At 61.4% G+C, this 13,937-nt stretch overlaps 1 protein-coding gene across 15 annotated transcripts in view; it reads left to right on the plus strand.

Annotated features, from left to right (window-relative positions):
- CRTC1 (CREB regulated transcription coactivator 1) overlaps positions 1 to 10,637 on the plus strand; it is a 94,801-nt gene extending 84,164 nt beyond the window's left edge. For 4 of the 15 annotated variants that reach the window (XM_055372199.2, XM_055372206.2, XM_055372198.2 and 1 more), the window contains 5 exons: positions 1,137 to 1,445; positions 4,131 to 4,235; positions 7,585 to 7,671; positions 8,326 to 8,506; positions 9,856 to 10,637. In XM_055372199.2, coding sequence (XP_055228174.1) covers positions 1,137 to 1,445; positions 4,131 to 4,235; positions 7,585 to 7,671; positions 8,326 to 8,506; positions 9,856 to 10,067 — 894 coding nt within the window. In that variant the 3' untranslated portion in view covers positions 10,068 to 10,637. The other 11 variants (XM_055372207.2, XM_055372202.2, XM_055372209.2 and 8 more) reach the window with 4 other exon arrangements.
- Positions 10,638 to 13,937: the final 3,300 nt, after the last annotated feature.

The raw sequence follows: 13,937 nt of genomic DNA on the forward strand, positions 1-13,937 counted from the left end.
TGGGATTACAGGCATGTGCCTACCATGCCCAGCTGATTTTTGTATTTTTAGTAGAGACAGAGTTTCGTCATGTTGACCAGGCTGGTCTCAAACTCCCGACCTCAAGTGATCACCCCGTCTCAGCTTTCCGAAGTGCTGGGATTGCAGGTGTGAGCCACCGCGCCCGTCACTTGTTTGTTTTTAATGTAACCACAGTGGCATTGTCCACCTACAATGAAGTTAATGGTAGTTCCTTGGTACCTGGCAATGCCCGGCCCGGACTCCATTTGTCCCCGCCCCTCGGCCCCCATGTCTCCTGTCTGCTTACAAAGCTGTCTTATTCAGATCAAGATCCAGACAGAGCTGTGGGCGCTGGCTCCTGGCAGCTGTGTGTTCAGCCACTTTGTGAGCTAGGCTGTCTTAATCTGACACCTGCCCCTTCCCTCTATCTGGAAACTCCTTTCTCTTCACAAATGACCCACTGGTCCTCAGAGGCCGGGCATCCTGCTAAGTGGTTTTTGCTCAGCCTTTCTTAGAGGGCAGGGACCCCACCTTTCCCAGGGACTGTCAGCTTGGTAGCCCCTGGCTGTGAGTTTCCACACAGACAGTGAACGTCACACACTTCCCTCTTATTGATTTTCCTCTTTCCAGCTCTGCGAAGGCCTGAGCCAGCCCTTGGTGAGGGGCCATGCTGGTATCTCCAGCAACCCCAGCCTCTCCAGCATCCCCAGAGTGGGCAAGGCTTTGGGCGGGGGGTGTTTGGGAAGCCAAGGCCAGTGGATCACTTGAGGTTTCCCCGCAGCACCCACAGGGGCTGGGAGCTGGCTGCTCACTGAGCCACCAGGGATGGCCATCCTGGGCTTGCCCTGCAGCTGGTGGACTGGCCTGAGCTGTGCGGCATGTAGTGCGGGTGCAGGCACAACAAGCTGGAGGAGGTCAGGTCCTGCCCAGCTCCAGCTGACCCCCTTGGGGCCCTGCGTGAGGCCCACCCTCTCTAGCCTGGGCTCCCTCATTGTGAGGAGCACCCAGCCCAGGGGCTGCCTGTGATCACAGGGCCCTTCCACCTCGCCTGCTGAGCATGCCAGGCTGTGGGGGCCCGAGGGGGCCAGGCGCTGACAACCAGGGCCCGCCCCGCCTGACGCTTTCCTCTCCTGCAGGCCGTAGCCATGGACGCCCTGTCTCTGGAGCAGCAGCTGCCCTACGCCTTCTTCACCCAGGCGGGCTCCCAGCAGCCACCGCCACAGCCCCAGCCCCCGCCGCCTCCTCCACCCGCGTCCCAGCAGCCACCACCCCCGCCACCCCCACAGGCGCCTGTCCGCCTGCCCCCTGGCGGCCCCCTGTTGCCCAGTGCCAGCCTGACTCGTGGGCCACAGCCGCCCCCGCTTGCGGTCACGGTACCGTCCTCTCTCCCCCAGTCCCCCCCAGAGAACCCTGGCCAGCCATCGATGGGGATCGACATCGCCTCGGTAAGCCCAGGGTGGGGTCCCTCGGGGCCTGACTGGGGGTCTTGTAGAGGACAGCCCGGGGGCTGCGGAACAGTCGGGTTACCTGCTGCATGGGCCAGGGGTCAGGACCCCAGCGAACGCTGCCTGGGCCCACCTCTCCACGGGGCTACCCCTTGGAATCAAACTGAGACTGTCACTCCCCGTAGAGATGGAGAAACTGAGGCACGAGCAGGTGGCTGGCCCCAGATTCCACCCAAGGTGGGCCACCCCATGTTTAACTGCCGAGCAGCCCTTCTTGGCCTCTCTGGCCCCTCCCACCTGAAGCCAGGCTTCCTAGGAGGCAAGAAGAGTACAGCGTTCTCAGGGCCAGGGCGCAGGCCGGGGGCCGGGGATGACGTGAGCTTATCAGAGAAGGAAAGACGAGGCCAGTCCGAGAGGCAGCAACCCGTTGGGCACAGTGCCTGGGGCCCAGGGCTGGGGGCTGCAGCTCAGACCATTGGACTTTCTGCCTAGGGCTGGCTCAGGCAGACAAAGGCTGGGCTTTAACCCCGTACCCACAAACCTTCCTGACTGTCCAGACCACCTGCTTGCTCCAGTGCTGCCGGCTGGGTGGCAAACAGCTGCATTGGGCCACATCCAGGGAAACAGGGACTTGTGTTCTGGGCACAATGAGTCCTCCCACTTGACCCCGGCTGCCAGCCCCAGGCTAAATGTCCATCAAACATTGTGTGCTCTGCAAAGAACAGCCACCTGAGCTGGGTGGGGCAGGCAGGTGAGCCTGTGGGTAGAGACCCATGTTCCCAAGCTGCTTTGACCTCACGGAGGGGACCACCCACGGCCCCTGGGTGGAAGAGTGCCCAAGTCCTTCCTTTGGTGGAAACACAGCAGGTCCTGGGGGAGGCTCCCAAGGTGGGGCCTCGCCTTGGAGCTGGGTGGTTCTTGGAGGCACAGGGTGTCTGGGCCAGGTGCAGGGACGGCCCTTCTAGGGCTCTTGGGTCAGGCTGTCCATGTCCAGCACCCCCACACAAGAAAGACGGCTTCCTGCCCCCACTTCAAGCACTTCTAGCCTCCTGGGGTTGAGGGGGGACTCTGAGTTTTTGCACAGACTCACCCAAATGAGAATCTCCCTCTGATCCCTTTGTCCTTTCCAACTCCAGGAAGGCCCAAGTCAGCCATCCCTAAGTAACAGTGCTGGCACCTCCATCACCCACGCAGGCGAGCTCACCGCCACCCCCCACCCTACCCAACCCCGCCCCACCTGGACTCAATCCCTACCCCAAACTGCCCAGAAGGCGCCACCAAGGACATGGGGGAGACAGCAGTTATAGGCCCTGGACCGGTCAGGCTGGGCCTCATTCAGTGACCGGCGCAGACAGGTCAGGCAAGTTGTCTGCAGGCACACAGCATGGCTGGGCTGTGCTAGGACAAGAGTGTGGTCTGAATCCAGGGCTTGGCCTGGCCTGACCTGCCTCTGAAAGTTCTGGGTCATAGCAGTGAGATGCCCGGGACTTTCGTCCCTCGAGCAGGTGGAGGAAGTGACTGCCCCTTGCAGGTCTCAGATGGCATAACCCAGGCAGGTTTGTCCTGCAGCAGGGCAGGGATAGTGACTGCGCCATGCTGGGAGCCTGGGCTACCAGCAAGATGGCCTTCACTCAGTCCCCACCCCCAGAGGTGGGCCAGACCTGCTGGGCTGCAGACTTAGGGGCTTAGAGAGCCAGGGGACCTGCCCAGGGCACACAGTCAGCGAGAGCCGGTAACAGGAGGCAGCCTTGGGTTTTCCCTGCCCATGGGGGGGTGTGTGTGTGGGTTGTGGGTGTGCACAAGTGGGTGGGTGCAGGTGTATGTGGTGTGCATCTGCATGGATGTGCATGCATGTGGATGTGTGTGCATGTGTGCATGCGTGGGTATGTACATTTGTGGATGTGTGGACATTTGTGGATATGTGGACATTTGTGTGTGGATATGTGTGCTTGTGTGGGTGTGTGCACACGGTGTGTACATTTTGGTGTGTGAATATATGTGTGCGTGGGTGTGTCCATGTGGGTGTGGGTGTACATGCATGGGTGGGTGTGCATGTGGGTGTGGGTGTGCATGCGTGGGTGTGTACATTTGTGTGCATTTGTGGGTATGTACGTTTGTGTGTGGATGTGTGCCTGTGTGTGCATTTGTGGGTGTGGGTATGTGTGTGTGTGCATGTGTGGGTGTGCATGCATGGGCATGTACATTCATGTGTGGATATGTGCACATGTGTGGGGGTGTCCATGTGTGTGTGGATGTGTGTGCATGTGTCTGTGTGGGTGTGCATGTGTGGGTCTGTATATTCTAGTGTGGATATGTGTACACGTGGGTGTGTCTCTGTGTGGGTGTGCATGCATGAGAGTGCACACGTTGCTATATGGCTCTGAGCCTGCTGAGTCAGGGCCAACCCTCTGATCACCCTCCTGTAGCTCCAAGAAGGAGGGCAGTTCTTCACCCTCCACGCCGTTCCTTCCTGGGTCCGGGGGCAGCTCCCCGGAGGGCTCAGGTACCCACCTTTCCTGCAGGTGTCCAGGCTCCTCTGCCTACCAGTGGGGTGGCAACCATCACCAAGGTGTGAGGGTTGGGGGGATCTGCCTGGGGGCTGATCAGGCTGCTCCCGGGAAGCAGGGACTGGAGCCCGGGCTTGGGCAGCTGGGCTGCGGCGTGCTGATCTGTCTGTCATCGCAGGCGCCGGCTCTGCAGCAGTACCGCACTAGCGCCGGCTCCCCGGCCAACCAGTCTCCCACCTCGCCAGTCTCCAATCAAGGCTTCTCCCCGGGGAGCTCCCCGCAAGTAAGGGGCGCCGCCTCCCCCTTGGCCTGTGGGCTCCACGCTTGTCTTGTTCATGCCCCATGTGTTCCCTGCCCACTGTCTGTCCTCATGCATCGCTCCTCATGCATGTCCTCATGCATCCCATCCCGTCCACGCCATCGGACCTGAGCTGTGCACCTACCAGGCTGCACCAGGGCAGGAACCCCACAGGGTCCTTCCCAGGAGCCGCCAGAGCCTGCCTCTGCTGAACACTAGGTGGGGGTGTGCATTAGTGACATTAGCGATGGCTGTGGCCCTGCCTGGATGTCCTCATTGAGTGGCCCAGGGACAATGCCCTCCACACCCAGTGTGTCACCCAGAGCGTGAGCTGGAGCTTTAGGGACCTCCCCCGACTTGGGGGTGCAGCTGAGATGGCTGGCCCGCCCGCAGGGAAGGCGCTGACTCTGCAGCCCTGCTTTCCCCTTCACCCCATAGGCAGCTGTGTTTCTCCAGAACCACTGGCCCAGGAGGCTTCTCTGAGCCGCTCTGCAGTGTCTCAGGGCCCTTGTCCCCATTCCACAGACGGGAGACTGAGGCCAGCCTCAGACCTCACCCATCAGCCCTGGGTTTTCCTGTTGCACCCAGCACCGTAGGACCCTGGCGTGCTCATGCCCCAGCCACTCCGAGGTTCAGGTTCCTCGAATGCCCCTTCGTTCTGCCTGGCCAGTGGAAGCGGCCAGCCTGGCTCCCCACTCAGCCTCCTCCTGTTGTACTTGGACATCAGGTGCGGCCAGTAGACCCCACATTCCATCTGGAACATTTGTCCGGGAGAAGGGGTGCCCACAAGGCCAACATCCAGCCGCCAACTTTTTTTACCCTGGCAGCAGAGCCTCCCCAGAACCCCGCTATCCTGGGACCATCTCATCCCTGAAATTTCACCAAGCTGAGAAACCCCTAGCAGCCACTGCTGTGCCCAGGGCCCTGAAGCCATCCCTGTCCCTTGTAGAGGGGATGCTCTCGTCCTACTTCCCAGCTAGATAGAAGAGTCGCTTCTCCAGGGCTGAGGTCGGGCTCCCTTGTCCCAGGGCAAACTGTGAGCGCCACAGACAAGGACAGTGAAGCCCCTCTGCCCGCATCTCCAGCTCTCACACGTGTATAGGGACATCTGCCCCATCAGCCAAGGGCCGTCTGGGACCACTGCCTGTAGCCCCGTGTTCTGGAGGCAAGTTGGTGGGCAGCAGTGGTCTCGGGGAGGCATGGGGGTCAGCCTGGTGTCTGCGCATGCTTGGTCTGCCCGCACCGGCTCTCTGAGCTCTCAGGCTCTGGCAGCGTGTCTGGTCTCGTCGTGTGGTGCTGTTGGGGATGGGGCTGGAGGGGCTGGAGAAGCGGCAGGTGAGGCCTGTCCCAGGTGGGGCTGGTTCCTGAGTGAGGTCCCTCTCGTGTGTGAGACAGGACAGGACAGGAATTAGGGGTTGAGCCAGTTTCTCTCAGGAGAGAGTCACTGGAATGGTTGGTGAATTTTTGGGCCCCAAGCCAAAGCGGGTTAGTCTGCTGGGCAGCGAGCAGGTGGCGGTGTTGTCAAGCCCATGTCTGTGTGTCTGGTGTCCGTCGTGCGCTGATGCAGGAGGCAGGCGGCTCATGGAGGTATAGGGACATCAGTACGGGGCTCTCAGGGGCAGATGGTTCTAGGTGGAGCCGAGACCTGCCTTCCCTCTGCACTGGGTCTCCGAGGACTCACCCATCGGTCCCACAGGCCCAGACCACCCCACACCTGCTGTGTCCTGCCTGGAGTAGGCACTGAGTGCACCCCAGCCAGGCCCTGGGCCACAGGCAGCTACCATTTGGTCCAGTTTGTGGCTCTCTCCCGACTTCAAGCTCACATTTCTGGCAAGCCCTCATGGCAGGCTCACAGGGAAACCTCAGCCTGTGTTCACCTGCGTATGCCAGGCCTTTTTGAGCCCAAGCCCACAGGGACAGGATCAGGCGCTGTCCTGGAAGCCTGGTCCCACCCCACACCCCGAGCCCCAGGACAGACCCAGCTTCGGACCAGCTCTACGACAGCCAGGACATTACCTATTGCCTGCCTCCCTCGCCTCGGGCAAACCAAGCTGCAAGCTTGCGGTCCTTGTTTCCAAAACCTGAAGCCGTTGATTTTTAGGGCCAAGATAGCATTTTTGCCACACGTGCTGGCCTTCCCTTCCTTGGCTCACCTTTTTACCTCTTCTCTGGCGTTTGAGTGGGACGTCCAACCTCACAAGCCCCCTCGCCCCAGGGTGAGCGTGTCTGTCTCTGTTGTCTGCCCACTGACCACCAGGAGCAGCTGGTGGGTTTGTGGCTGGCCCCTCTCTGGGATTGAGGCCAGAGACTCAGGCGTTGGGATCTTCCTGGAACAAAGGGGATCACTCTAGAACAAAGCTCAGATGGGGAGCTCCAAGGGAGAGGGCCAGGGCTTTGGGTCTGTGGAGACATTCACCTGGACGCCTTATAGGGCACATGCCTTACACTATAGCTCTGAGAATGGCTGTGGGGCAGTGGCTTCCTGGGGACACTAGCCAGAGCTCCCAGCCCCCTGGATGCTGCCAGGCCTTCAGCAGCCACAAGGTCACACTGCAGCTGGGGTTCCTGAGGCCTCGTCCACGGCCACCCTCTCCTCGCCTCCACACCCCAACCAGACCTCATCCCACCATCTCTTGGGCAGGGGCTCCAAGTGTCTCCTTTCTAGCGTCTCCACCACGCATAAGGTCCCCTAGTCCCCTGCTCCTGTCACAGGGACAGCCCCTGTCACCCTGCCTCTGAGAGCCCTGCTGGCCTCAGATAGCAGGAGTAGGGCCCCGGGTCCCGCAGGCCGGCAGCCCTGGGCAGGGGCTCTCCCTGTGCCTGTCCTGTGCTCTCTCAGCTGGTGGCTGGCTCTGCGCGCCCATCCTGTCCATGTACGTGGCCTGCGTCGTGTCCTTTGTCTCCCATCAGGAGTCACCAAGTGCACTTTCTGTCCTGAATGTAACATCTGGGCACTTCCCGCCTTGGCCCTGGTGACAGGTTCTCCTCTGGGGCCTGTTGGGTGGGGGTTCCTCATCTCTGTGGCCCCCAACTTCCCTGTGATGGAGATGGAGGCTGCCTTACCCAGGCTTGAGGAGAGGAGATGGGGATGGGGCCTTAGGAAGGGGCTTTCGGGTTGCAGAGGCCTCCCAGGAGCATGTAGTGGAAAAAAAGTCATCCAGGATTGGGGGGCACTTCTGGAACCCCAAAATAAGCATCATCATCAGCCTCCTGCCATCCCAGGCGCCGTCTGGGAGGTTCCAGGGGCCTCTTGTCTTCCAGCCGGGCTTGGGAGGTGCCGACTTCCTGCCTGGCCTCAGGCCGTGACCACAGCAGGCCTCTCTTCTGTCTGCAGCACACTTCCACCCTGGGCAGCGTGTTTGGGGACGCGTACTATGAGCAGCAGATGGCGGCCAGGCAGGCCAATGCTCTGTCCCACCAGGTGAGCGGGCGCCCAGGCTGCCAGCCGGCCGGTGCCCAGGACAGATGCTTGCTGGGACCCTCGCTGGGACCCGGGCCTTGCGAGTCAGAGCTGCACGTTCTCGGGGGGCCCGTGCCTGCCCCTCAGCTTTGCCCCTCGGCCTCCGCCCCGTCCCATCTGTGGGCTATGGAGGCTCAGTCCCCGGCAGGGGTGGCCTAGCACTGCCTGCCCTGGCATCTGTGCCTGCCCACAGAGCGGAGGCCGAGGGCAGAGGGTGAGGAGGGGCAGGCAGTAAACGCCGGGCCAGACAGGGATGGGACCGTGGCTGTGGACGCGGCGCCTCGGCATGGACCGTGCACGCGGGTTTGCCGGGAGGTCGTGCTGGCTTTGCGTGGAGGCCAGGATCGGGGGCATCCAGGGGGCTTGGTGGCAGCCTGGGGCTGCTCACTCATTTGCTCATCCATTCATCCATTCATCCAGCCAGTCTCTAGGGTGGCGGGGAGGCCCCAGGTAGCGGGCGGAGCGGGGTTCGTGCTTGGCAGCGTGGGTGCCGAGCATCCTGCAGGGACAGAGTCCCCAGCTGCGGGCAGGCCAGCCACAGCAGCCAGGGGCTTGGGGTGGCCAGCTGGGCAGACCCGCGGTGGCCCTCACAGCCCGGTGTGCCTCCCTTCCCAGCTGGAGCAGTTCAACATGATGGAGAACGCCATCAGCTCCAGCAGCCTGTACAGCCCGGGCTCCACACTCAACTACTCGCAGGCGGCCATGATGGGCCTCACGGGCAGCCATGGGAGCCTGCCGGACTCACAGCAGCTGGGATACGCCAGCCACAGTGGCATCCCCAACATCATCCTCACAGGTGAGGCCAGGCCGGGGGCGTGTGTGCGGCGCCCCAAGGGGCCTCAGCCCATGCGGAGACAGCCAGAGGCTGCTGTCCCGCAGCAGGAGGGCTGACAGGGCCGGGGCTGTGACCCAAGCTTGATGGGGGCCCGAGGAGGCCACACACCCTCTCCCCTGAATTTGACTCACTCCTGGGCTTCGGGCCAGGCCAGGCCAGGGAGATGCCCCTGGACCAGACGTCCCGTGCATAGGATAGAGACGGTCACTCTCCCCTCTCGGCGGCCTCCTGTCTGGCCGAGCAGCCCGAGTAAAGGTCAAGCAGCCGGGTGCACGGTGCCCACTGCCCAGGCCACTGACCTGTCAGCTGAATGTGCACCAGGGTCAGGGACGGCTGTTGGGTGGGCCCTGTCTGGTGAGCCCAGCCCGGGCAGCCAGCTAACAGGTCAGGGCCGTGATGCACCGTGACAACCACACCCAAGCAGTCTGAGCACGGCGCCTGGGCTCCTGGGGACAAGCCAGCCCCGTCCTGCATGGCACATATCAGGAAGACCCGGCTCCATCTAGCACAGAACCCAGACTCTGTCTCCCTGCTGAAGAAGATGATTCCCTTATGAGTCAGGGCTGCTGGATTGAGGGTGATGCGCCCCCTGGCAGTCCTCACTGGCCTCTTCCAGGCTGGAAGTGTCCGTATTTAGTGCCCCCCCACTGTGGCCTGGGCTCTGAGTGCAGAATCCAGCACCTCCTTCCCACCCCGCGGGTGTAGGCAGCAGTTGACGAGAAATTCAAGGGTGGACGCGCCAGCCTCAGACTCAGGAGAAGAATCAGAATCTGACCCCCGCAATGGCCTCAAGAGCCCAGAAAGACAGGGCCTTTCAACCCCATTTCTCAGACCTGGAACCTGAGTGTAGGTGGAAGCCTAGGTTTGAACCTGGGTCTTTGTGGGGGAACTGAGGATTCCCTCCAGCCCTAGCAGCAGCTGGGTCCCCACAGTCACTCCAGCCTGCTTCTCAGTGACTCGTGCCGAGCAGCCCTCATGGCTGAGGGAGCCGGGGAGGTCCCTGCTCCCGCCAGGTCACGCTGACGTGCGTCAGTGACACAGCCCTTGGCCCGAGGCTTCTCCTTGGTGCTCCTGACATCTGGAGCTGACATCTGGGGCCAGACTGGTCTCTGGGGTCCAGGCACTGTAGGGTGCTGAGCAGCATCTCATGTGCTGGCCCCTCCCCCAGTCATGACAGCTGGAATGTCCCCAGACATTGCCAGCATACCCAGGGGACAGAGTCACCCGGCGGGCACGCCTGGTCCGACACATGGATGCGAGCGATGGAGCCAGGGCTAAGCAGTGCCTTTTGTCCCCACCCCATTCCCCAGTGACAGGAGAGTCCCCCCCCAGCCTCTCTAAAGAACTGACCAGCTCTCTGGCCGGGGTCGGCGACGTCAGCTTCGACTCCGACAGCCAGTTTCCCCTGGACGAACTCAAGATCGACCCCCTGACCCTCGACGGACTGCACATGCTCAACGACCCCGACATGGTTCTGGCCGACCCAGCCACCGAGGACACCTTCCGGATGGACCGCCTGTGAGCGGGCACGCCGGCACCCTGCCGCTCAGCCGTCCCGACGGCGCCTCCCCAGCCCGGGGACGGCCGCGCTCCGTCCCTCGCCAACGGCCGAGCTTGTGATTCTGAGCTTGCAATGCCGCCAAGCGCCCCCCGCCAGCCCGCCCCCGGTTGTCCACCTCCCGCGAAGCCCAATCGCGAGGCCGCGAGCCGGGCCGTCCACCCACCCGCCCGCCCAGGGCTGGGCTGGGATCGGAGGCCGTGAGCCTCCCGCCCCTGCAGACCCTCCCTGCACTGGCTCCCTCGCCCCCAGCCCCGGGGCCTGAGCCGTCCCCTGTAAGATGCGGGAAGTGTCAGCTCCCGGCGTGGCGGGCAGGCTCAGGGGAGGGGCGCGCATGGTCCGCCAGGGCTGTGGGCCGTGGCGCATTTTCCGACTGTTTGTCCAGCTCTCACTGCCTTCCTTGGTTCCCGGTCCCCCAACCCATCCGCCATCCCCAGCCCGTGGTCAGGTAGAGAGTGAGCCCCACGCCGCCCCAGGGAGGAGGCGCCAGAGCGCGGGGCAGACGCAAAGTGAAATAAACACTATTTTGACGGCTGTCTTTTATATTTCTGAGCACACACAGAGCCCTGGCGTCCACCGGGGCAGGTGCAAAGTGGACAGAGCATGCAGGGCGTCGGACCCCCCCACGACCCTCCTCGCCCTGTCTCCATCCCCTCGAAGCCCTGCGTCACCCCAGGCAGGCCCATCGGTGGCCGCCTTTGCCGGGAAGTGACCGGAAGGCCCCGTGAGGGGTCGGACGCGGAGGCAGGGGTTACCACTTGGGGCTTTACAATCCGTGGCCCCTCCTGTCCTGCACTGTGGTCACCGGTCCTGTCATAGATGCTGTTAATTTAAGGTACAGGCAGAGGTGGCCAGGGAAGTTTCATTGTGGTTTTTTTTTCCTTTTAGTTTCTAGTTACATTTTGGTTGTAGATGAGTCGCTTAATCTTTTAAGCCAACACTTGCCTGAGAGCATGTTTTTATTTCAGAAATCCAACTTTACCTATTTTTTAAGCTAACTGGAAATGGAGGCCATGCGCCCCAAAGCAGCCCGCCACCCACCTGAGTCTAAGCAGTGAGTCCGGCTTTTGGGTTTCACCCCAAGTTATCTCAAAACAAAAGGGCTGGTCAGGCTGGGCAGGGCCTTGTCAGGAGCTCACGGTAGGCAGAGGTGCCTCTGCCAGGGCCACAGAACAGACTTCCGGGAAGGGGCCTTGGCTTTTATTGAGGGTCTCTCGAAGACCCAGCCCTGCCAGCCTCTCCCAGAGGTGCCTGCTAGTCCTTAGAGTGTGTGTGTGAAGATGCCATGACCAGTGGCAGCTGAGACCTCTCTGCCCCAAGAGTGTGGGGGACTGGCAGGGAGCGAGGGTCCCCAAGACGAGGACCACGGTCCTCTCTGAGAACCTGGGTGGAGCTGGCATTTCATCCTCTCTCCACCCTATCCTCTGGCTCCTAGCCCACACCCCCTCTCTTGGGCAGCATGGTCTGCTGGCTGCCCCTTCTTGGCAGCTCAGGGTCGTGGCAGGTGGACTTGGAGACACACAGCAGTGTGCGTTTTAGCGGCAGGTTTCAGGAGCACCTCCAAGACCAGGGTGACAGGGTACTTGGGAGCTGTCCTGGACCCTCCCCATACCACGGGCCCTGCAAGGGAGGCATCAGGGCTGGCTTTGTTTTCTGCTGTTCTTGGAATAGGAACTGCTGTTCTGATCCCCCCAAAACTGCATTGCGGCTCTCGCTCGCCCCTGCCTGCTGGGCCAGCGCCTTCTGCTGAGTCCGTTTATTTGTAGTGTCATGGCCGCTGCTTTCACTGGGGTCCTGGGCACCCTGGCTTCTGTCCTCAGAGCTGGGTTTGATCCTAGCAACCATCCCTTCCTCTCTTTGCCCGGCAATGCCTTTGGCATGTGTCTGAGCAGCCAAGTGGCCACTTCTAGGAGAAGGCTCCCTGGTCACGTTGCTCCTGCTGCCGTCTTGTTCCAAGGTGCGGGGGGGACACTGTCGGTCTGTCCAGGTCAAGGTCCCTTTCTCTTACCATGACGGAGGCTGGGGGCAGACAGCGGGGACTTTTTTTTTTTTTTTTTTAAGAAAAACTACATGTACATAGGAGAGTTTGATTACCATTAGACTTGTATGTAGGACTTTAAAAAAAATGGCCTTAATAAAATTACAAGCAACCCGCCTGGATGCGGTTTTCAAAAGAAGGCATTGAGGACCACGCTAGGAAACCTCATTCCCCATCTGTCCAACCTCTGGCGGGCGCCACTGCTTGTCCTCTGGTCTTCGGTGTGGACAGATAGGAGAGGAGGGATGCCCACCTCGGAGCATCCCAGGCCCGTGGCCCATTTTCAGCATCCTGAAGCCAGATTCACAGTGACGTTGTGTTAACGTGATGACCTTGGTCCATTATGGAGTTCTTTTTCCAACGAGAACCTGGTGGACCGAGGTCCGAGCTTGCCAGGGAAAGTGGGGCCCACGCGAGTCCCCGGGGCCCAGCCAGGAGCCAGCAGCCAGGCGTCCCTGTGTTCCAGAAGGATTCACGCCCCTCCTGGACCTGGGCGGGCCTCCCAGGGGGTCTGTATCACGGCCTTTTGTGTGTGAGTACGTGTGGTTTTTTTAAATATCACTACTACATATTCTTGAATTGCCAAGACTTTCTGAAACAAGACAGCTTAAGGGAATCAGCCTTTTGCTTTGTGATGTGAAAATACTGTGATTTGACGAGCCGCTTCCTGAGGGGCAGGCCCACGTGGGGAGGCTGTGGCGTGTACATAGACCCGCCGTCTGTGTCCTTGGTCAGGCCCGGATGCTTGGTCTACACTGGGTTAGAGGCTGCTCTCCCCACGCACCCATGTGCTCATGGCTTCTGCAGACCCTCTGCTGGGTACGTCGGTCCCCTACGGTGAAGTTCAGCCAGGGCTCTCCCTCCTGAGAGCATGGCGTCCCCACCTTCCTGTTTCGCCGACGTCACTACCCAGGGTGGCAAGTCTTGCAGGCAGAGGGTGTAGCCCAAGTTCAGCCTCTCTCTGTGTCCTCCAGAGAAGAGGGTTCTTTGCCCTCATCAGGGCCCTGCTTGTGGGTTTTCGGCTCTGGGGAGGAGAGTGTTGGCATCAGTGTGTTTGGCCTGATTTCTTCAGGGGGCCAAGCTCCTGGGAGGACCCCTAGCCAGGAGGGCCCCCCATGTCCATCCATCCCTCCTGCTGGGGCTTGGATGTCAGGCTTGGGGGCTGTGAGCTGGGACCTCGCCTGAGCCCAGTCAGGTGGGACAGGAGCCTGCCAGAGGCCTATGGGGGGCCAGGCCGGGTGGCTTCTATTTTATTTTTTTAGAGATGGGGTCTTGCTGTGTTGCCCAGGCTGGTCTCAGACTCCTGGGCTCAAGCAGTCCTCCCTCCTCGGCCTCCCAAAGTTCTGGGGCTACAGGTGTGAGCCACTTCTGCCCAGCATCCCAGGCCTGAACAGCCTTGGCAGGACCCGTCCCTAGAGGGGGCTCTGGTGCCTCCCTTAGGTGGGCCTTGAGCTGGTTTTTAACCAAACATCCTTCCAAACTCAGGCTGCGACCTGCTTCCTGAGTTTTCTGTATTTCCAAGGAGCCCTCCGACCAGGGAGAGGCTGGTGGAGTAAGGTCCAGCGGTATTCGGGGGTCCTCTGTCACCTTGCCCTGAAAACAGCAGCTCCCATCACCTTCACTGGGTCCCAGTGGAGCCGTCTCAGAGGCCGAGGGGCCCTCCGTGTGGGGGTGGGACGCAGGGGCTCTCAGAGCAAGGGCCACAAAGCCGATGGCACAGATGTGCCCCTGGGCCTGGCCCGTCACCCGCATGTGGTGCCCTGGGCCAGGGCGTGTGGGCGCCAGAGCCTTCCCTA

Source organism: Gorilla gorilla, chromosome 20, assembly GCF_029281585.2.
Source record: "Gorilla gorilla gorilla isolate KB3781 chromosome 20, NHGRI_mGorGor1-v2.1_pri, whole genome shotgun sequence".
Lineage (NCBI taxonomy): Eukaryota > Metazoa > Chordata > Mammalia > Primates > Hominidae > Gorilla > Gorilla gorilla.